The sequence below is a fragment of the Oncorhynchus nerka genome, linkage group LG15 (assembly GCF_034236695.1).
Source record: "Oncorhynchus nerka isolate Pitt River linkage group LG15, Oner_Uvic_2.0, whole genome shotgun sequence".
NCBI lineage: Eukaryota > Metazoa > Chordata > Actinopteri > Salmoniformes > Salmonidae > Oncorhynchus > Oncorhynchus nerka.
In genome coordinates, this window is record NC_088410.1 from 87,052,604 (window position 1) to 87,077,218 (window position 24,615).

The 24,615-nt window shown below is 43.8% G+C and overlaps 1 protein-coding gene across 2 annotated transcripts in view; it reads left to right on the forward strand.

The window, feature by feature from the left end:
* The window catches only part of uba7 (ubiquitin-like modifier activating enzyme 7), a 129,551-nt gene that overhangs the window by 47,722 nt on the left and 57,214 nt on the right, over positions 1–24,615 (forward strand). For both annotated transcript variants that reach the window (XM_065001994.1, XM_065001993.1), the window contains exons 15-18: positions 3,381–3,445; positions 8,437–8,635; positions 19,776–19,850; positions 24,362–24,557. In XM_065001994.1, coding sequence (XP_064858066.1) covers positions 3,381–3,445; positions 8,437–8,635; positions 19,776–19,850; positions 24,362–24,557 — 535 coding nt within the window. The remainder of the gene's footprint in view (positions 1–3,380; positions 3,446–8,436; positions 8,636–19,775; positions 19,851–24,361; positions 24,558–24,615) is intronic.

Below are 24,615 nucleotides of genomic sequence, written 5' to 3' on the forward strand. Positions count from 1 at the left end.
AGTCCATCTCCATCCATACAGTACAGTACTAACTCCTAACTCAGTCCATCTCCATCCATACAGTACAGTACAGTATCAACTCCTAACTCAGTCCATCTCCACTCAGTACAGTATCTCCTAACTCTCTCTCCATACAGTACCATAACTCAGTCCATCTCCGTCCATACAGTACAGTACAGTACTAACTCCTAACTCAGTCCATCTCCATCCATACAGTACAGTACATTATCAACTCCTAACTCAGTCCATCTCCATCCATACAGTACAGTACAGTATTAACTCCTAACTCAGTCCATCTCCATCCATACAGTACAGTATCAACTCCTAACTCAGTCCATCTCCATCCATACAGTACAGTACAGTATTAACTCCTAACTCAGTCCATCTCCATCCATACAGTACAGTACTAACTCCTAACTCAGTCCATCTCCATCCATACAGTACAGTACTAACTCCTAACTCAGTCCATCTCCATCCATACAGTACAGTACTAACTCCTAACTCAGTCCATCTCCATCCATACAGTACAGTACTAACTCCTAACTCAGTCCATCTCCATCCATACAGTACAGTATCAACTCCTAACTCAGTCCATCTCCATCCATACAGTACAGTATCAACTCCTAACTCAGTCCATCTCCATCCATACAGTACAGTACAGTATTAACTCCTAACTCAGTCCATCTCCATCCATACAGTACACTATCAACTCCTAACTCAGCCCATCTCCGTCTATACAGTACAGTACTAACTCCTAACTCAGTCCATCTCCATCCATACAGTACAGTACAGTATCAACTCCTAACTCAGTCCATCTCCGTCCATACAGTACAGTACTAACTCCTAACTCAGTCCATCTCCATCCATACAGTACAGTACAGTATCAACTCCTAACTCAGTCCATCTCCATCCATACAGTACAGTACTAACTCCTAACTCAGTCCATCTCCATCCATACAGTCAACTCCTAACTCAGTCCATCTCCATCCATACAGTGCAGTACAGTGCTAACTCCTAACTCAGTCCATCTCCATCCATACAGTACAGTACTCACTCCTAACTCAGTCCATCTCCGTCCATACAGTACAGTACTAACTCCTAACTCAGTCCATCTCCATCCATACAGTACAGTACTAACTCCTAACTCAGTCCATCTCCATCCATACAGTACACTATCAACTCCTAACTCAGCCCATCTCCGTCTATACAGTACAGTACTAACTCCTAACTCAGTCCATCTCCATCCATACAGTACAGTACTAACTCCTAACTCAGTCCATCTCCATCCATACAGTACAGTATCAACTCCTAACTCAGTCCATCTCCATCCATACAGTACAGTATCAACTCCTAACTCAGTCCATCTCCATCCATCCATACAGTACAGTACTAACTCCTAACTCAGTCCATCTCCATCCATACAGTACAGTACAGTATTAACTCCTAACTCAGTCCATCTCCATCCATACAGGACAGTATCAACTCCTAACTCAGTCCATCTCCATCCATACAGTACAGTACAGTATTAACTCCTAACTCAGTCCATCTCCATCCATACAGTACAGTATCAACTCCTAACTCAGTCCATCTCCATCCATACAGTACAGTACAGTATTAACTCCTAACTCAGTCCATCTCCATCCATACAGTACACTATCAACTCCTAACTCAGCCCATCTCCGTCTATACAGTACAGTACTAACTCCTAACTCAGTCCATCTCCATCCATACAGTACAGTCCTAACTCAGTCCATCTCCATCCATACAGTACAGTACTAACTCATAACTCAGTCCATCTCCATCCATACAGTACGGTACTAACTCCTAACTCAGTCCATCTCCATCCATACAGTACAGTATCAACTCCTAACTCAGTCATCTCCATCCATACAGTACAGTATTAACTCCTAACTCAGTACATCTCCATCCATACAGTACAGTATCAACTCCTAACTCAGTCCATCTCCATCCATACAGTACAGTATCAACTCCTAACTCAGTCCATCTCCATCCATACAGTACAGTACAGTATTAACTCCTAACTCGGTCCATCTCCATCCATACAGTACACTATCAACTCCTAACTCAGCCCATCTCCGTCTATACAGTACAGTACTAACTCCTAACTCAGTCCATCTCCATCCATACAGTACAGTACTAACTCCTAACTCAGTCCATCTCCATCCAGTACAGTACTAACTCCTAACTCAGTCCATCTCCATCCATACAGTACAGTATCAACTCCTAACTCAGTCCATCTCCATCCATACAGTACAGTACAGTATTAACTCCTAACTCAGTCCATCTCCATCCATACAGTACAGTATCAACTCCTAACTCAGTCCATCTCCATCCATACAGTACAGTACAGTATTAACTCCTAACTCAGTCCATCTCCATCCATACAGTACACTATCAACTCCTAACTCAGTCCATCTCCATCCATACAGTACACTATCAACTCCTAACTCAGCCCATCTCCGTCTATACAGTACAGTACTAACTCCTAACTCAGTCCATCTCCATCCATACAGTACAGTACTAACTCCTAACTCAGTCCATCTCCATCCATACAGTACAGTACTAACTCCTAACTCAGTCCATCTCCATCCATACAGTACAACTCCTAACTCAGTATCTCCATCCAACTCCTAACTCAGTCCATCTCCATCCATACAGTACAGTACTAACTCCTAACTCAGTCCATCTCCGTCCATACAGTACAGTACTAACTCCTAACTCAGTCCATCTCCGTCCATACAGTACAGTACTAACTCCTAACTCAGCCCATCTCCGTCCATACAGTACAGTACTAACTCCTAACTCAGTCCATCTCCATCCATACAGTACAGTACTAACTCCTAACTCAGTCCATCTCCGTCCATACAGTACAGTACTAACTCCTAACTCAGTCCATCTCCGTCCATACAGTACAGTACTAACTCCTAACTCAGTCCATCTCCGTCCATACAGTACACTATCAACTCCTAACTCAGTCCATCTCCATCCATACAGTACAGTACAGTATCAACTCCTAACTCAGTCCATCTCCATCCATACAGTACAGTATCAACTCCTAACTCAGTCCATCTCCGTCCATACAGTACAGTACTAACTCCTAACTCAGTCCATATCCATCCATACAGTACAGTACTAACTCCTAACTCAGTCCATCCATCCATACTCCACTTATCTCGTAATCCCTCACACACACAACTCATCTAAAATGCAAATATTTTTACACTCTTAACTCTCAAACTTGCCCCAGAATGGATAAGCATTTTGAGGGTGACTGAGACCATGCTTAAATGAAAAGTGTGTATCAGACTGAAGTTAAAATGAAAACCTCATTAAGTCAGACCTACCATGTGTCTTTGCAGTGGGCCAGAGACCAGTTTGAGGGGCTCTATAAACAAGCAGCTGAACATGTCAATCTGTACTTCAGGTAAGTCTACCTTCTTTCCTACATACTCAATCAGTTGCAATCACGCAAACACGATGAGCAGAAATGGAATCTTTAAATTCCAAAGTGTGCTGTATTTCACTGAAACTTTTAGCTTCAGATCGCAGGCTTATGCTTTTGATGCCTCAGTCTGCCCTCATACATACAGTGCCTTCAGACAGTATTCACACCCCTTGACTTTTTCCACATGTTGTTGTGTTACAGCCTGAATTTAAAATGGATTAAATGTAGTTTTTCTTTTGTCACTGGCCTACACACAATACTCCATAATGTCAAAGTGGAATTGTGTTTTTAGACATTTTTACAAATTAATTCAACGTTAATAGCTGAAATGTCTTCAGTCAATAAGTATTCAACCCCTTTGTTATGGCAATCCTAAATAAGTTCAGGAGAAAAAATCTGCTTAACAAGTCACATAATAATTTTCATGGACTCACTCTGTGTGCAATAATAGTGTTTAACATAATGGCTACCTCATAACTGTGCCCCACATATTATCTGTAACGCCACCTCATAACTGTGCCCCAAATATTATCTGTAACGCCACCTCATAACTGTGCCCCACATATTATCTGTAATGCCACCTCATAACTGTGCCCCACATGTTATCTGTAACGCCACCTCATAACTGTGCCCCAAATATTATCTGTAATGCCACCTCATAACTGTGCCCCAAATATTATCTGTAACGCCACCTCATAACTGTGCCCCACATATTATCTGTAACGCCACCTCATAACTGTGCCCCAAATATTATCTGTAACGCCACCTCATAACTGTGCCCCAAATATTATCTGTAACGCCACCTCATAACTGTGCCCCACATATTATCTGTAACGCCACCTCATAACTGTGCCCCAAATATTATCTGTAACGCCACCTCATAACTGTGCCCCACATATTATCTGTAACGCCACCTCATAACTGTGCCCCAAATATTATCTGTAACGCCACCTCATAACTGTGCCCCACATATTATCTGTAACGCCACCTCATAACTGTGCCCCACATATTATCTGTAATGCCACCTCATAACTGTGCCCCAAATATTATCTGTAATGCCACCTCATAACTGTGCCCCACATGTTATCTGTAACGCCACCTCATAACTGTGCCCCACATGTTATCTGTAACGCCACCTCATAACTGTGCCCCACATATTATCTGTAATGCCACCTCATAACTGTGCCCCACATGTTATCTGTAACGCCACCTCATAACTGTGCTCCAAATATTATCTGTAACGCCACCTCATAACTGTGCCCCACATATTATCTGTAATGCCACCTCATAACTGTGCCCCACATATTATCTGTAACGCCACCTCATAACTGTGCCCCACATGTTATCTGTAACGCCACCTCATAACTGTGCCCCACATATTATCTGTAATGCCACCTCATAACTGTGCCCCACATATTATCTGTAATGCCACCTCATAACTGTGCCCCACATATTATCTGTAATGCCACCTCATAACTGTGCCCCACATATTATCTGTAATGCCACCTCATAACTGTGCCCCAAATATTATCTGTAATGCCACCTCATAACTGTGCCCCAAATATTATCTGTAATGCCACCTCATAACTGTGCCCCAAATATTATCTGTAACGCCACCTCATAACTGTGCCCCAAATATTATCTGTAACGCCACCTCATAACTGTGCCCCAAATATTATCTGTAATGCTACCTCATAACTGTGCCCCAAATATTATCTGTAACGCCACCTCATAACTGTGCCCCACATATTATCTGTAATGCCACCTCATAACTGTGCCCCAAATATTATCTGTAACGCCACCTCATAACTGTGCCCCAAATATTATCTGTAACGCCACCTCATAACTGTGCCCCAAATATTATCTGTAACGCCACCTCATAACTGTGCCCCACATATTATCTGTAACGCCACCTCATAACTGTGCCCCAAATATTATCTGTAATGCCCCTCAGTCAAGCAGTGAATTTCAAACGCATGTTCAACCATAATGACCAGGAGGTTTTCCAATGCCTCGCAAAGATGGGCACCTATTGGTAGTTTGGTCAAAAAAACAACAAAAAAACAGACATATCTTTTTGAACATGGTGAATTTATTAATCACACTTTGGATGGTGTATCAATACACACAGTCACTACAAAGATACAGGCGTCCTTCCTAACTCTGTTGTCAGACAGGAAGGATTTCACCATGATGCCAATGGTGACTTTAAAACAGTTACAGAGTTTAATGGCTGTGATAGGAGAAAACTGAGGATGGATCAACAACATTGTAGTTACTCCACAGTACTAACCTAAATGACAGAGTGAAAAGAAGTAAGTCTGTACAGAATAAAAATGCTAAAAATCATGCATCCTGTTTGCAACAATTCACTTTTGCCCTGAATACCAAAGTGTTATGTTTGGGACAAATCCAATACAACACATTACTGAGTACCACTCTATATATTTTCAAGCGTAGTGGTGACTACATCATCTTATGGGTATGCTTGTCATCATTAAGGACTGGGGAGTTTTTCAAGATAAAAAAGAAAGGGAATGGAGTTAAGCACAGGACAAATCTTAGAGGAAAACCTGGTTCAGTCTGCTTTACACTAGACACTGGGAGGTGAATTCACCTTTCTGCAGGACAATAACCTAAAACACAATGCCAAATCTACACTGGAGTTACTTACCAAGAATACTTGACTTATATCAACTTGATAATCTATGGCAAGACCTGAAAATGGTTGTCTAGCAATGATCAACAACCAATTTGACAGAGTTTGAAGAACTTTGAAAATAATAATGTGTAAATGTTGCACAATCGAGGTGTGGAAAGCTCTTAGAGACTTACCCAGAAAGACTCACAGCTGTAAGTGCTGCCAAAGATAGTTCTACAAAGAATTGACTCAGGGGTGTGAATACTGTATGTAAATTAAATATGTCTGTAATACATTTTCAATATATTTGAAAAAAAAAATGTAATTATGAGGTATTGTGTGTAGATGGGTGAGGAAAAAATTATATTTAATCCATTTTGAATTCAGGCTGTAACACAACAAAATGTAGAATAAATAAAGGGGAATGAATACTTTCTGAAGGCCCTGTACATGCCCCAAATAAGTAGTGAGCCCTACAGATGGTAATGCAGTAGTTAGTGCTGTTTCTAAAGAACAGCCAGTGTTGCAGTAAAGCTCAGGGAAGAGATGTCTTCTGGGTGAAGCCACCCTCCCACCAGGGGACTTCTAGGTTAACAATCTCCTGGGTTAAACATCTGGCACACAGTCAGTCAGCTAATTAGGCAGAGATGTCTAACTCATATATATCCATTCACTTACAAGCCTGAGGACTAGTTTACTTCCTGCTGAAAGAGGAAAGTAAGTGTTATAATGAAGTAGCACTGTCCTCATGGTTTTGTTGTGGTTGGTTTTTACAAAACTTTTGGAATGCAGTTGGAGTCTTGCTGTGTATTCTGTATGTATTGTGTCTAATGGTCTGTGGGTCTGTGAGAGTGACAATTATTCTCAGCTGCAAGGGGAGCCCTGTTAATCTGCCCCAGTAAGAGTCCATCAGCTGCTCCGGAGCCCAATTAATCTGCCCCAGTAAGAGTCCATCAGCTGCTCCGGAGCCCTGTTAATCTGTCCCAGTAAGAGTCCATCAGCTGCTCCGGAGCCCTGTTAATCTGCCCCAGTAAGAGTCCATCAGCTGCTCCGGAGCCCTGTTAATCTGCCCCAGTAAGAGTCCATCAGCTGCTCCGGAGCCCTGTTAATCTGCCCCAGTAAGAGCCCATCAGCTGCTCCGGAGCCCTGTTAATCTGCCCAAGTAAGAGTCCATCAGCTGCTCCGGAGCCCTGTTAATCTGCCCAAGTAAGAGTCCATCAGCTGCTCCGGAGCCCTGTTAATCTGTCCCAGTAAGAGTCCATCAACTGCTCCGGAGCTCTGTTAATAATCTGCCCCAGTAAGAGTTCAGTTAAGACTCATGGCCTGCCTGTGTTTCTTTCCCAGGCTCAGTGTATTTTACTGAGATTTAATATAGGCCCCTTTAGTGATGGAAAAGCCACCTGCCTCCTGTGGAGAGTAGTGTCCTCTGGAGACGAGCGCAGGCCCCACAGACTCAGCTGAAAATAACTCCAGCATCTCAGACTAACAGAGTAGGTGTAGGAGAGGATAGTGAGACTGTGTAACGCAGGATATGTGCTGTGTTAACAGGAACCAGGCATACATGTGACTCAGGCTGGTAGATACTACCCATGGAGCTCTGCACACACTCCACACACCACACACCACACACAATACACACCATCATCACTCCAAACACTTCCTTCCCCCTCAGATGCAGGGTGACCTCTAAACTTCGGCCAGTTTCAAAGGCAGCACCCCTAACCCCCTCTCACTTCTCAGTAACAATACTACCGACTGACTGACTGACTGACTGACTGACTGACTGACTGTTCAGTGTTGTTCATCTTCCTGTTAAACAGACATTAGGAAGGGTGAATGAGTATATCTTGGGTTTGCCATGCACAGCCTCACCCATAGGAATCCCCTCAGAGTAGGTGTGATAACCTTAGATGAATGCAGGTAAAGGGCACAAGAGGATAGTTACAGTATGTGTCCATGTTTGACCGAAATAGGATCCAGAAACCAGTGTTGTTGAATATGACATGGCTGCTCCTTCCACCACTGTTCAGGTGTTACACAATTACCGTTGGAATTTGAAAGCAAGCCGAGGCAGAACTCTCTCTTTCTATCTTCCAGTGATAAACCCTGGGAGGGGGCGAGAGGAGTATGTTATGAGACCTTGAGATGGTTTAAATTAGTTTTAAAGGTCAACTCATCCTGCCCACCCATCTTACATCATCCCTTTTGGTTTCCTTTGCGTTTATGTTTTTAGTCTTTCTGGAGAAACATCGTCTTGAAGGAGATTACATGAAGGTCCATTAGGGGAGAGGTCCAGGTCTAATGATGCTTATGCTATTGTACCCTGCAGGGATGCTGCTGGTTTCCTGGAGCGCACCCTGGGTCGGGGGGAGGCGGAGGCTCTGGAGGTCCTGGAGTGTGTGTGGGGAGGTGTGGGGGGACAGCGGCCCCAAAGCTGGGAGGACTGTGTCGGGTGGGCCCGTCGCCAGTGGGAGACCCTCTACAACAACGACATCACACAGCTGCTGCACTGTTTCCCCTCTGACCAGGTAAGAGTAACACAGCACACACTGGAAAATCATTGGACATCCAGGGGCATCGCTCCTAAATCCCCAAATGTAAGTGTTTTCTTTAACATTGTTTATGAATTTGAACACTTGGTGGCACTATTGTTCACACACCTTGCCTGTTGAGAATTCTGCATATGATAGACAGATACTGGTTATAAGCCTGTCTTTTGATCTCTGTTACATTTGACAGTGTGCTCATACATGCTCAAGACATATGCCATATGTAGTGGCAAGTTTATATACAGTAAAATGTCCAATAATTAGAAATGGTTCCACATTTTCAGATACCCATTCTCATTTTACCTTGTAAAATATAATCCAAGAATATATCACCCTAAACTGTTTTTAAGCATATTGAACACACCATGAACATATCTTGGGATAGTTAGTATTTACCAACCCACTGATATGGTATCCTCAAAAATGTCTGTTGGGATCCATATAATATTCTGAGGCATATAGATTACAGAGAGTGACATCACATTACATGCTGTTACACCTGGGGGTGTCTAACCAAACACTCCCCTTGTGACCCATGGATCATATGGATGAACCTTTTTACAGGACATTGACAACTGGACCTGTCTGGCCTGGTCTGATAAACACTATCTCCCTTCTCTTGCTTCATATAATATGGGTCAATAAAAATTCCTCTGACCGAGACAACCGATTCCATTCCACTCATATCCTGTTTAAAGCCTTATTATTTTTGTCTGGAAGAAATGCATAGCATTTTTGCTCCAAGTCCCCTGAGATAAGCCCGTTTGGTATTGGACTCATTTAGCAGGAAAATGAGTCATTGTTAAACAATTGACCAGGCCGTGCCTCATGCTCTGAAGCACTCAAATTTCTGGGTTACAGTTCTGATGAGTGGCTGCAATACATCACGCAAAATATTGTAATGTATCAAAACAGAGAGAAAAGATCCCTTTGTGTTTGCATTAAGTCATGTAGTGTAACTTGTCATTCTGCAGTGGCACAAGCCGTATGAGAGTAGGAAGCTGGGTTTAGATGTATTAAAAGGACAGACATTTGTTGTTGGTTTCAGTAAAATGTTTGGGTTCCTGTTTTCTCTCTGTTTTAAAAGGTCATTAGTACAGTTAGGCTGGCTGTGCTTTCTGTATCCTCCCAGAGAGTCGATTCTAACCACAGCTGCTTTCTGGGGAAGTGTGATAAGGCTAGTGTTGGTTAACTTCCACAAAATGTCAATGAGTGAAATACAATGTCCAACTGCCTTACCAGTAGGCTGAAATGCTTTTTGGGAAGAGAAATGCAAATCTATTTTACAGGCATACGTTTAATGTTTCCCACCCCTTTACCAACAGAAACTGCCCTTATGCAGATTGAATGGTATTAAAGTTTGAGTAAGTTCAAATGTTGTCCACAAATGTACCAACATTTCAATTATACTGTATGTAAATAGTTTATGATTAGTGAATGACTTAATGTAGTTATTTTGTTCGATACTTCTCCCTATTCATAGGTTGCACCTCCGTCACTCGGTCGCGTCATGCCATTGTTAGGAACGTTCTCAAGCCCCCCTCTTACGGCTGCGCTATAGTGGAGCCCTAATGTCTTGATAAGCCCAGTCATTCTGGACGGGGGCTAGCGACTGTTAATTCTAAATTACAATATAATGCCTGGAAATATGATGACATAGCTAAAGTATTCAAATATTGTGTATGAAACAACTTTTCCTGCCTTATCATGTCGTCAAATTTACTTTAGACAAATGGCAAAATAAATGTACACATACATGTTATTCAATCATTGCACCCACACTAAGTCAGTTCTATTCGTGACTCCCATCTCCTCGTTGGTTTATAGAAGCATATACCCACGTGCCTTCTCCTCATTGGTTATACTCACGCGCGCGTCCGGTTTGCATTCTGGACCACAAAACGTTTTTGCTAGAAACATGATAGTGTTGTTAAACAAAGCCAAGAAATTGAACTTCAAAACGTGATGTAGTTGTATTTGAATTTGCAGCTGTTGTTGGTAAGACATTATTCTGCTACCTTCTGACATTACTTACTGAATCTTGAAGACGCCCCTAAGAAACCAGATACTCTTCTCTGTAGGGTATAATGATGGTAGATACCCCTCTCTGTAGGGTATAATGGTGGTAGATAACCCTCTCTGTAGGGTATAATGGTGGTAGATACCCCTCTCTGTAGGGTATAATGGTGGTAGATAACCCTCTCTGTAGGGTATAATGATGGTAGATACCCCTCTCTGTAGGGTATAATGGTGGTAGATAACCCTCTCTGTAGGGTATAATGGTGGTAGATACCCCTCTCTGTAGGGTATAATGGTGGTAGATAACCCTCTCTGTAGGGTATAATGGTGGTAGATACCCCTCTCTGTAGGGTATAATGGTGGTAGATACCCCTCTCTGTAGGGTATAATGGTGGTAGATACCCCTCTCTGTAGGGTATAATGGTGGTAGATACCCCTCTCTGTAGGGTATAATGGTGGTAGATAACCCTCTCTGTAGGGTATAATGGTGGTAGATACCCCTCTCTGTAGGGTATAATGGTGGTAGATAACGGTGGTAGATGGTAGATACCCCTCTCTGTAGGGTATAATGGTGGTAGATACCCCTCTCTGTAGGGTATAATGGTGGTAGATAACCCTTTCTGTAGGGTATAATGGTGGTAGATACCCCTCTCTGTAGGGTATAATGGTGGTAGATAACCCTTTCTGTAGGGTATAATGGTGGTAGATACCCCTCTGTAGGGTATAATGGTGGTAGATAACCCTCTCTGTAGGGTATAATGGTGGTAGATGGTAGATACCCCTCTCTGTAGGGTATAATGGTGGTAGATACCCCTCTCTGTAGGGTATAATGGTGGTAGATACCCCTCTCTGTAGGGTATAATGGTGGTAGATAACCCTCTCTGTAGGGTATAATGGTGGTAGATAAGCCTTTCTGTAGGGTATAATGGTGGTTAAGAACACATTTTTATTTTCAATGACAGCCTAGGAACAGTGGGTTAACTGCCTGGTTCAGGGGCAGAATGACAGATTTTTACCTTGTCAGCTCGGGAATTCAATCTTGCAACCTTACAGTTAACTTGTCCAACGCTCTAACCACCTTTCTCTAACCACCTTTCTCGCCTGTTACGCAAATGCAGTACGCCAAGGTAAGTTGCTAGCTAGCATTAAACTTATAACCCTCTCTGTAGGGTATAATGATGGTAGGTACCCCTCTCTGTAGGGTATAATGATGGCAGATTACCCTGAGCTGCTATAAGTAGTGCCCCCTGCAGGTAGACTGATTTGAGATCATGCTCAGTGATAAGTCCCTCCCTCCCAGCTGGAGGGGGAAAGCCCATTTGGTGTAGGCCTTTTGGTAGAGTGTTGGGACTGTTGGTAGACTATTGGCAGACTGTTGGGAGTGTTGGTAGACTGTTGGGAGTGTTGGTAGACTGTTATGAGTGTTGGGAGTTTTTGTAGTGTTGGGACAGTTGGAAGACTTTTGGTAGACTGTTGGAAGACTTGGTAGACTGTTGGGACTATTGGTAGACTGTTGGGTGATTGTTGGTAGACTATTGGGACTGTTGGTAGATGGTTGGTAGACTGTTGAGACTGTTGGGAGACTGTTGGTAGATGGTTGGTAGACTGTTGAGACTGTTGGTAGACTATGACTGTTGGGTACACTGTTCGTAGAAGAGGACTGGCCACACCTCAGAGCCTGGCTCTTCTCTAGGTTTCTTCCTAGATTCCTGCCTTTCAAGGGTTTTTCCTAGCCACTGTGCTTCTACATCTGCATTGCTTTCTGTTTGGGGTTTTAGGCTGTTTTTCTGTATAAGCACTTTTGGTAGACTGTAGGTAGACTGTTGGTAGACATTTGGTAGACTGTTGGGACTGTTGGTAGACTGTTTAGACTGTTGGGACTGTTGGTAGACTGTTGGGACTATTGGTAGACTGTTTAGCCTGTTGGGACTGTTGGTAGACTGTTGGGACTTTTGGTAGACTGTTGGGACTATTGGTAGACAGTTGGATGATTGTTGGTAGGCTGTTGGGACTGTTGGTAGATCATTGGGACTGTTGGTCGATGGTTGGTAGACTGTTGAGGGGGAAAGCCCATTTGTTGTAGGCCTTTTGGTATTGTGTTGGGACTATTGGTAGACTATTGGCAGGCTATTGGCAGACTGTTGTGAGTGTTGGTAGACTGTTGGAAGTGTTGGTAGACTGTTATGAGTGTTGGGAGTTTTTGTAGAGTGTTGGGACTTTTGGTAGGCTGTAGGGACTGTTGGGAGATTGTTGGTAGACTGTTGGAAGTGTTGGTAGACTGTTATGAGTGTTGGGAGTTTTTGTAGAGTGTTGGGACTGTTGGAATACTTTTGGTAGACTGTTGGGACTATTGGTAGACTGTTGGGTGATTGTTGGTAGGCTGTTGGGACTGTTGGTAGATTGTTGGGACTGTTGGAAGATGGTTGGTAGACTGTTGACTGTTGGTAGACTTTTGGTAGACTGTTGGGACTGTTGGTAGACTGTTTAGACTGTTGGTAGACTGTTGGGACTATTGGTAGACTGTTGGTATACTGTTTAGACTGTTGGGACTATTGGTAGACTGTTGTGACTTGGTAGACTGTTGGGACTGTTTAGACTGTTGTGACTGTTGGTAGACTGTTGGGACTGTTGGTAGACTGTTGTGACTGTTGGGACTTTTGGGACTGTTTAGACTGTTGTGACTGTTGGGACTATTGGTAGACTGTTGTGACTGTTGGGACTATTGGTAGACTGTTGTGACTGTTGGTAGACTGTTTAGACTGTTGTGACTGTTGGTAGACTATTGGTAGACTGTTGTGACTGTTGTGACTATTGGTAGACTGTTGTGACTATTGGTAGACTGTTGTGACTGTTGGTAGACTGTTGGGACTTTTGGTAGACCACCAAACCGGCGGTCAGGATTCATGAAGGCAGTCAAATTCCACGTGACCGTTTAGTCACAGTAACTAGGCTTCTCCAAGTTCTGATGCTGCTGGTCATTAGTAGCCTAACAAACTTCTAACTGCCTGGTACTCAGCACTCTATTGTCCCTCTAATCACTCTGACATCAATGCAAATGTACCCTAAAATCTAATCAAACACTTTGTGAGAGCATTCTGTAGGCTATGCAATTGTTTGAGAAAACAGAGTGATGGCCTCTTGAGTGGCGCAGCGGTCTAAGGCACTGCATCTCAGTGCCAGAGGCGTCACTACAAACCCTGTTTCGATTGCAGGCTGTATCACAACCGGCCGTGATTGGGAGTCCCATAGGGCGGCGCACAATTGGCCCAGCGTCGGCCGGGGTAGGCCATCATTGTGAATAAGACTTTGTTCTTAACTGACTTGCCTAGTTAAATAAAAAAGAGGAAGATCCCATCAGCTTTCTATAGGCTACACCTACTATATATTTTTCTCAACATTCCTAATATTAAGAACATTGCTTCCCTTTACAACAGGAGTACAGCCTACCTGGCTGGCATGAAAATGAACCACGGGAGAAGCGTCCTCCATTCGCTATGAACAGTTGAAGTCGGATGTTTACATACACTTAGGTTGGAGTCATTAAAACCCATTTTTCAACCACTCCACAAATTTCTTGTTAACAAACTATACTTTTGGCAAGTTGGTTAGGACATCTACTTTGTGCATGACACAAGTTTAAAAAAAATTACATACACTAAGTTGACTGTGCCTTTAAACAGCTTGGAAAATTCCAGAAAATGATGTCATGGCTTTAGAAGCTTCTGATAGGCTAATTGACATAATTTGAGTCAATTGGAGGTGTTCCTGTGGATGTATTTCAAGGCCTACCTTCAAACTCAGTGCCTCTTTGCTTGACATCATGGGAAAATCAAAAGAAATCAGCCAAGACCTCAGAAAAGAAATGGGAGACCTCGACAAGTCTGGTTCATCATTGGGAGCAATTTCCAAATTCCTGAAGGAACCACGTTCATCTGTACAAACAACAGTACGCAACTATAAACACCATGGGACCACGCTGCCGTCATACCGCTCAGGAAGGAGACGTGTTTTGTCTCTTAGAGACAAGATGCTGGAGGAAACGGGTACAAAAGTATCTACATCCACAGGAAAACGAGTCCTATATCGACATAACCTGAAAGGCCGCTCAGCAAGGAAGAAGCCACTGCTCCAAAACCGCCACAAAAAAGCCATACTACGGTTTGCTACTGCACATGGGGACAAATATTGTACTTTTTGGAGAAATGTCTTCTGATCAGATGAAATAAAAATATAACTGTTTGGCCATAATAACCATCGTTATGTTTGGAGGAAGAAGGGGGAGGCTTGTAAGCCGAAGAACATCATCCCAACCATGAAGCACGGGGGTGGCAGCATCATGTTGTGGGGATGCTTTGCTGCAGGAAGGACTGATGCACTTCACAAAATAGATGGCATCACGAGGGAGGAAAATTCGATATATTGAAGCAACATCTCAAGACATCAGTCAGGAAGTTAAAGGTTGGTCACAAATGGGTCTTCCAAATGGACAATGACCCCAAGCATACTTCCAAAGGGGTGGCAAAATGGCTTAAGGACAACAAAGTCAAGGTATTGGAGTGGCCATCACAAAGCCCTGACCTCAATGCTATAGAAAATGGGTTGGCAAGCGTGTGCGAGCAAGGAGGCCTACAAACCTGACTCAGTTACACCAGCTCTGTCAGGAGGAATGAGCCAAAATTCACCCAACTTATTGTGGGAAGCTTGTGGAAGGCTACCCGAACGATTTGACCCAAGTTAAACAATTTAAAGGCAATGCTTCCAAATACTAATTGAGTGTATGTAAACTTCTGACCCACTAGGAATGTGAGGAAAGAAGTAAAAACCTGAAATAAATCATTCTCTCTACTATTATTCTGACATTTCACATTACTTAAATGAAGTGTTGATCCTAACTGACCTAAGACAGGGACTTTTTACTAGGATTGAATGTCAGGAATTGTGAAAAAACTGAGTTTAAATGTATTTGGCTAAGGTGTATGTAAACTTCCGACTTCAACTGTAAGTGTGTAGATGACATGTCCATTTTCCCCTGCCCCTGTTTCGAGACAGGTGCATGATAATGGTCCCTTCTTAGTCAAAACAAATTTCACATATATATTTTTTTGTATATGTAAAGACAAGATTAAATCAAGAATAGTCTGATGGGTGACAATATTAGCCTGTCACTTGTGAATTATATATTACCACTTGTGATCAGCGTATCAATCACAAGTTATGCCTTTTTTGATGACTTTTTCAAATCATAGTCGCACACCTCACCTCAGGCCCACATGCCTGTATGTTTTGATAAGGTTTGTAATCACAACTAAAATGGCCAAATAACAACTTTAAATGAAGCACATGAATCCGCTTTACAAGGGGTGTAGAGCCTAACTGGCATACATACGCAGTGTGTGGAGTTTCAAGTTTGGGGAAGATAATCACATGCATAATCGCATTTGTGGTCACTTTTGATAATGGAACATTCGCTCTAATAGCCTACTGTAGTGTCCGCATTGCTGCGCTTATAATATGAAGAAATAGCCTAATAGTTTATCAACATTGTGTAAAATGTTGGGACTGTTTAGATTGTCGAGACTGTTGGCAATGTTGGTAGACTGTTGAGACTGTTGGCAATGTTGGTAGACTGTTGGGACTGTTTAGACTGTCGAGTCTGTTGACAATGTTGGTAGACTGTTTAGACTGTTGGCAATGTTGGTAGACTGTTGGGACTGTTTAGACTGTTGGGACTGTTGGGACTGTTTAGACTGTTGGGACTGTTTAGACTGTTGGGACTGTTTAGACTGTTGGGACTGTTTAGACTGTTGGGACTGTTTAGACTGTTGGGACTGTTGGGACTGTTTAGACTGTTGGGACTGTTTAGACTGTTGGGACTGTTTAGACTGTTGGGACTGTTTGGACTGTTGGGACTGTTTGGACTGTTTAGACCAGGGGTCCCCAAACTTTTTCCTGTGAGGGCCACATAACTTTTCCCTTCTCTGATGGGGGGCCGGTGTCAGTTTGTAACAGAAAAAGTGTGACGATCGTAGGGGAGCTTAAAAAATTTATTGTTTTCCAGAAAGCCACACATAACCAAATAACCCTTTCCAGGTTCTTTACAGAAAAAAAGTCAGGAAACAAATAATAACACTATTAATGAAATAAATAATAACTAAATAACCCTCTCTGAGTTCTTCACAGAAAAAACAGGAAATAAATAATAACTAAATAACTCTCTCTGGGTTCTTCATAGAAAAAAAAGCCATGGAACATTAACTTTCTGTCGTGCCATGCACAATCTTAACAGATAAAAGTTCAGCTCAGTTGTCAGAGCAGAATCTCTCTGACACATATGAGCAGTCTCTTAAAGTTCTTGTGTTCCTTCCTTATAATCCTTTTGTAGGTTCCAGTAGGCTTGTAGACACCGCTGTTTGCAGCTCTCTCTCATCAACTTCCCTGTGAAAACCACAAAAGAAGCAGGTTGAGAAACTGAACTAAGTGATACAGCACCTACACAGCACAATACATTTCACTACCAGTATGGTTGTAAAGATGGATTTTATCCCAGTAGATTTTATTATGATTATATTTGTTTATGCTCAGAATGACTCATTCAAGTCAGAAAAGTGAGCTTACCTATGTATGTTCATCAGTGTGAACTGTGGGCCTGCATCTGGCTGGTGAGAAGTTGAATATCAGGTTCCATTCTAGTTACAGCCAGTCTCAAGCACTGATGCAAATGTTCATCTGTCAATCTTGATCTCATCGGGGTTTTCAGCAGTTTCATGCGAGAAAAGGTTTTCTCGCAGATATACGTGCTGCCAAAAACTGTGGACATTTTCATTGCGTGTTTTTGATGTTTGGATATGTGTCGTTTGGGAGGGCGGCATAGAAGTCAATGAGACTGTTGGGCTTGAATGCGTCTTTCAGAACATCACAGTTCTGTAACTCAGCCAACTCAAACTGATATGAAGGCTGGGAATAAAAATGAGCAGTTGCGCTGTGTCTTGCACGTCCGTGCTCTCATCCAGTGCTAATGAAAAAAAGTCAAATTCTTTTGTCTTCTGCTGCAGCTGGGCATATACATTACTCCCGATTTCTTCAACGCGTCTGGTGATTGTACTCGCCGACAGACTTACGGCATTAAATGCATCTTTCTTCTCGGGACACACCTCCTCCGCGACAGCATCCATACATTTCTTAACAAACTCTCCGTCAGTGAAAGGCTTACCGCTTCTTGCTATCAGTTTAGCAACCCGAAAGCTGGCCCGAACGGATGCCTGGTTCAGCTGAGCTTGGCGTACAAATGTATTCTGCTGAGATAGTAGTCCACTTTTTAGCTTTGAGAGTTTGTCTGCTCGTATTTGGCCTTGCAAGCTATCGTACTTGTCTTTGTGACGGGATTCATAGTGTCGGCGAAGATTGTATTCTTTGAATACCGCCACCGTCTCTTGACAGATGAGACAAACAGCCTTTTCTTTGCATTGAACAAAAAAAAAATTGTTTGTCCACTGCAGGTTAAATACCCTGCATTCTGAATCAATTTTTCTCTTACCTAACCTTTTCGCCATTATTCCGTTCTCTCTTTGACAGGGCCGGGCCTAGGATTTTTTTTCTGGAGGCCAAATAGGAAAAAAATTCGATAGCGTCTCTGGTATTGTTCAGAGGGCCGGGCCAAATGTGCTGACGGGCCGTATCCGGCCCGCGGGCCGTAGTTTGGTGACCACTGGTTTAGACTGTTTGGACTGTTGGGACTGTTTGGACTGTTGGGACTGTTTAGACTGTTTAGACTGTTGGGACTGTTTAGACTGTTGGGACTGTTTAGACTGTTGGGACTGTTTAGACTGTTTAGACTGTTGGGACTGTTTAGACTGTTGGGACTGTTTGGACTGTTGGGACTGTTTGGACTGTTGGGACTGTTTGGACTGTTTAGACTGTTGGGACTGTTTAGACTGTTGGGACTGTTTAGACTGTTTAGACTGTTGGGACTGTTTGGACTGTTGGGACTGTTTAGACTGTTTAGACTGTTGGGACTGTTTAGACTGTTTGGACTGTTGGGACTGTTTAGACTGTTTGGACTGTTGGGACTGTTTAGACTGTTGGGACTGTTTAGACTGTTTAGACTGTTGGGACTGTTTGGACTGTTTAGACTGTTTGGACTGTTGGGACTGTTGGGACTGTTTAGACTGTTGGGACTGTTTAGACTGTTTAGACTGTTTAGACTGTTGGGACTGTTGAGACTGTTGGGACTGTTGAGACTGTTGGGACTGTTGGGACTGTTTAGACTGTTGGGACTGTTTAGACTGTTGGGACTGTTTAGACTGTTGAGACTGTTGGGACTGTTTAGACTGTTGGGACTGTTGGGACTGTTTAGACTGTTGGGACTGTTGGGACTGTTTAGACTGTTGGGACTGTTGAGACTGTTGAGACTGTTTAGACTGTTGGGACTGTTTAGACTATTGGGACTGTTTAGACTGTTGGGACTGTTTAGACTGTTGGCTATTTAAAAAAAAAATTATGTAACCTTTATTTAACTAGGCAAGTCAGTTGGGAACAAATTCTCATTTACAATGACGGCCTACCCCGGCCAAACCAGGACGACGCTGGGCCAATTGTGCGCCGCCCTATTTGACTCCCAATCACGGCCGGTTGTGATACAGCCTGGATACGAACCAGGGTGTCTGTAGTGACGTCGCTAGAACTGACATGCAGTGCCTTAGACTGCTGCACCACTCGGGATCAATGCTCTCAGGCTCCTCTGTTCTTCTTTTATCAGGACAACAAATGGTGTGGTCAACACAACTGTCTCTCTGTCTGCCTGCATGGCCTCTGGGAATGTGGTGCTGGTGTGTCAGATAATGACCCAGGGAAAGTATTATATTAGAATGTGATTGTCATTCATATACCAAGCACAAGGACACATCCCTTTCCATATTTACTCTGTGGTTATGAAGATATCATATAATCCCATGATCATCTAGGTAGTGATGTATATTTCCTATGGATTGGTGTGGACAGTCTCAAGACTCCCTTTGCTTTGAATACCGTCATTGTATTGGTTAATTATTGCTGTGATTGATTGATTCAATTTAATATTCACTCTTTGTCTGTGTTTTCTCAGTTGACGAGTTCAGGTCTGCCTTTCTGGTCTGGAGCAAAGAGATGTCCCCATCCCTTGACCTTTGACCCCATCAATGTAAGTTTTACACAACCTACTGTATCTCTCCTCAGTCTCAGACACACACAGTGCACTGCAGTTGTCTCATTTGCCTGACGAACCGGTCAGCGGGAATGATTTGAAATGTCATTATCTTAGCTGATAACACATTCTCACATTCTCTCTGGTTGTATATTGGATTGGTTCTTATCTAACCTGTGAGAACCACTTACCTTCTGCTGCTGACAAAGCAAGGTGGATAAAATCTACCCCAACATTACGTACACATATACACACACACGTGCATGCACACACACACACAGACACACACACAGACACACACACACACACACACACACACACACACACACACACACACACACACACACACACACACACACACACACACACACACACACACACAATGGAGCTATAGAGGTGAAAAATCGTTCTCTCCTCTTTGTTCCCCTCTGCTCTGTTCTCTCCTCTCTGTTCCCCTCCTCCATGTTCTCTCCTCTCTGTTCTCTCCTCTCTGTTCCCCTCCACTCTGTTCTCTCCTCTCTGTTCTCTCCACTCTGTTCTCTTGTCTCTGTTCTCTCGTCTCTGTTCTCTCCTCTCTGTTCTCTCCTCTCTGTTCTCTCCTCTTTGTTCCCCTCCTCTCTGTTCTCGCCTCTTTGTTCCCCTCCTCTCTGTTCCCCTCCTCCATGTTCTCTCCTCTCTGTTCTCTCCTCTCTGTTCCCCTCCACTCTGTTCTCTCCTCTCTGTTCTCTCCTCTCTGTTCTGTTCTCTCCTCTTTGTTCCACTCCTCTCTGTTCTCGCCTCTCTGTTCCGCTCATCTCTGTTCCCCTCCTCCATGTTCTCTCCTCTCTGTTCTCTCCTCTCTGTTCTCTCGTCTCTGTTCTCTCCTCTCTGTTCTCTCCTCTCTGTTCTCTCCTCTCCGTTCTCTCCTTTCTGTTTTCTCCTCTCTGTTCTCTCCTTTCTGTTCTCTCCTCTCTGTTCTCTCCTCTCTGTTCTCTCCTTTCCGTTCTCTCCTTTCTGTTTTCTCCTCTCTGTTCCCCTCCACTCTGTTCTCTCCTCTCTGTTCTCTCCTTTCTGTTCTCTCCTCTCTGTTCTCTCCTCTCTGTTCTCTCCTCTCCGTTCTCTCCTTTCTGTTTTCTCCTCTCTGTTCCCCTCCACTCTGTTCTCTCCTCTCTGTTCTCTCCTTTCTGTTCTCTCCTCTCTGTTCCCCTCCACTCTGTTCTCTCCTCTCTGTTCTCTCCTTTCTGTTCTCTCCTCTCTGTTCCCCTCCACTCTGTTCCCCTCCTCTCTGTTCTCTCCTCTCTGTTCTCTCCTCTCCGTTCTCTCCTTTCTGTTTTCTCCTCTCTGTTCCCCGCCTCTTTGTTCACCTCCTCTTTTATCTCTCCTCTCTATTCCCCTCCTCTCTGTTCCCCTCCTCTCTGTTCTCTCTTCTCTGTTCCCCTCCTCTCTGTTCTCTCTTCTCTGTTCCCCTCCTCTCTGTTCTCTCCTCTCCCTTCTCTTCTTTCTGTTATCTCCTCTCTGTTCCCTGCCTCTCTGTTCCCTGCCTCTCTGTTCCCCTCCTCTCTGTTCTCTCCTCTCTGTTCTCTCCTCTCCGTTCTCTCCTCTCCGTTCTCTCCTTTCTGTTCTCTCCTCTCGGTTCCCCACCTTTCTGTTCTCGCTTCTCTGTTCTCTCCTCTCTGTTCTCTCCTTTCTGTTCTCTCCTCTCGTTTCCCCACCTCTCCGTTCTCTCCTCTCCGTTCTCTCCTCTCTGTTCTCTCCTCTCTGTTCTCTCCTCTCCGTTCCCCTCCTCTCTGTTCTCGCTTCTTTGTTCCCCGCCTCTCTGTTCCCCTCCTACATGTTCTCTCCTCTCTGTTCTCTCCTCTCTGTGCCCCTCCACTCTGTTCTCTCCTCTCTGTTATCTCCACTCTGTTCTCTCCTCTCTGTTCTCTCCTCTCTGTTCTCTCCTCTCTGTTCCCCTCCACTCTGTTCTCTCCTCTCTGTTCTCTCCTCTCTGTTCCCCTCCACTCTGTTCTCTCCTTTCTGTTCTCTCCTCTCTGTTCTCTCCTCTCTGTTCTCTCCTTTCTGTTCTCTCCTCTCTGTTCCCCTCCGCTCTGTTCTCTCCTCTCTGTTCTCTCCTTTCTGTTCTCTCCTCTCTGTTCCCCTCCGCTCTGTTCTCTCCACTCTGTTCTCTCCTCTCTGTTCTCTCCTTTCTGTTCTCTCCTCTCTCTTCCCCTCCACTCTGTTCTCTCCTCTCTGTGCTCTCCTCTCTGTTCTCTCCTCTCCGTTCTCTCCTTTCTGTTCTCTCCTCTCTGTTCCCCTCCTCTCTGTTCTCTCCTCTCTGTTCTCTCCTCTCTGTTCTCTCCTCTCCGTTCTCTCCTTTCTGTTTTCTCCTCTCTGTTCCCCGCCTCTTTGTTCACCTCCTCTTTGTTCTCTCCTCTCTGTTCTCTCCTCTCTGTTCCCCTCCTCTCTGTTCTCTCTTCTCTGTTCCCCGCCTCTCTGTTCCCTGCCTCTCAGTTCCCTGCCTCTCTGTTCTCTCCTCTCCGTTCTCTCCTTTCTGTTCTCTCCTCTCGGTTCCCCACCTTTCTGTTCTCGCTTCTCTGTTCTCTCCTTTCTGTTCTCTCCTCTCGGTTCCCCACCTCTCTGTTCTCTCCTCTCTGTTCTCTCCTTTCTGTTCTCTCCTCTCTGTTCTCTCCTCTCTGTTCTCTCCTCTCTGTTCTCTCCTCTCTGTTCTCTCCTCTCCGTTCTCTCCTTTCTGTTCTCTCCTCCCGGTTCCCCACCTTTCTGTTCTCTCCTCTCTGTTCTCTCCTCTCCGTTCTTTCCTTTCTGTTTTCTCATCTCGGTTCCCCGCCTCTTTGTTTCCCTTCTCTTTTATCTCTCCTCTATTTTCTCTCCTCTCTGTTCTCTCCTCTCTGTTCACCTTCTCTCCCTTCTCTTCTTTCTGTTCTCTCCTCTCTGTTCCCCTCCTCTCCTCTCCCTTCTCTTCTTTCTGTTCTCTCCTCTCTGTTCCCCGCCTCTCTGTTCCCTGCCTCTCTGTTCCCCTCCTCTCTGTTCCCCTCCTCTCTGTTCCCCTCCTCTCTGGTCCTCTCCTCTCTGTTCTCTCCTCTCTGTTTTCTACTCTCTGTTATCTCCTCTCTGTTCCCCTCCTCTCCTGGTATGAGGGGTTGTCTCCTCACCTGTCCTCAGGTCTGGGCCTGCAGCTCTCACAGGCAGACAATAGGACAACAACAATGTTCTTTAGGAATGCCTCTTATCAACACACTCAATAAACACACTGACTGCTTCTAGAGCATAGAGCTTATTCATGGCCTGTTGAATACCATTTAGTAGCAGTTGTAAATCAGTGGAACCACCCTATGAATCTTTCATAGTCCTCTGATGTATTCAATGGTAGACATTACTATTTAAAACTACATGATGAATCACAAGGGGGTTTGTTGGTCACCGATGGGAGGTTTTAAAATGATGTAAATTGCGATTGTGTTCTTACTTGTTTTCTGCCTTGACAAGGGGCAGGTAGCCTAGCTTTTAGAGCCTTGGCTAGTAACGGAAAGGTTGCTGGTTTGAATACCCGAGCTGACAAAGTGAAAAATCTGTTGATATGCCCTTGAGCAAGGAACTTAACCTTATTTTGCTCCAGCCAGAGTTGCCACACTACTACTACTGACCTTGTAAAGCAACACATTTCACTGCACCTATCTGGTGTATGTGACAATAAAACATATTTATATTTTTGGGTTAAGTCCAGAGGGTTTTCTCCTTTGGTAACTACTGGGTGACTCTGCTGATAGCTCATACAGCCCAGTGTGGTGGACATATTGCATGAGCAGAGTTGGAGAGTAACTGATTACATGTAATCCAATTACCAAAAACTCTAACTGTAATCAGTTAGGTTACCAGCAAAAATATTCTAATCAGATTACAGATATTTGAGAAAAAAAACAGATGATTACTTCTTGGATTACTTTAAAATTCAGAACAATGTTTGCCAAAAAATATACTATGACACCTTTCTGATTTCTCAATGATTTTCAAGTCAGCATTGAAAAACGGCACAAGTTTAAGTTTGTTCCACCTGAGCAAGTCTGACCACAAGTCACAGATCACTATGAGGACACCAAATGCGTTTGATGAAACCTTTTTGTCTTCTTCTAATGCCTCTGGCAGGGAAAGTAATCCAAAAGTAACTGAAAGTAATCAGATTGTGCTACTGACTTTGAGTAATCTAAAAGTTACGTTACTGGTCACAATTTTAGACCGCTAACTAGTAACTGTAACGGATTACATTTAGAAAGGAACCTACCCAACTCTATCCATGATGAACATCCTGTCAGATATTAACATTTTCCATAGCTTTTGCTCCTCGCGTGCAACTGGTAGGAAGTGGTCTTTGTACCACCCCTAATATGACCAAAGTGGATTTGTGGGTTTTGTTTGAGTTAGCAGCATGTGTGTAATGTAATTATTTATTTTACCTCAGCAGGTCTGGTTCTGACTGTTGAGATGGAGAGGTGGGGGGTCATTAACAGTTTGTGTTATCTTGTCATGTATTGTAGACCACCCATATGGACTATGTGGTGGCAGCAGCCAACCTCTATGGGCAGATCTATGGGATTGTGGGTACACGAGACAGCTCTGCAATCAGGAGCATCCTAGAGACGGTCCACATACCTGCCTTCACCCCCAAGTCTACCGTCAAGATCCATCTCACTGACAAGGAGATGGAGGAGGAGAGGGAGAGTGGACATTTAGGTGAGTAAACGGTCCATTTATCTACTGTATGTTGTGTTATAAGCCTATTTCTCAGGCC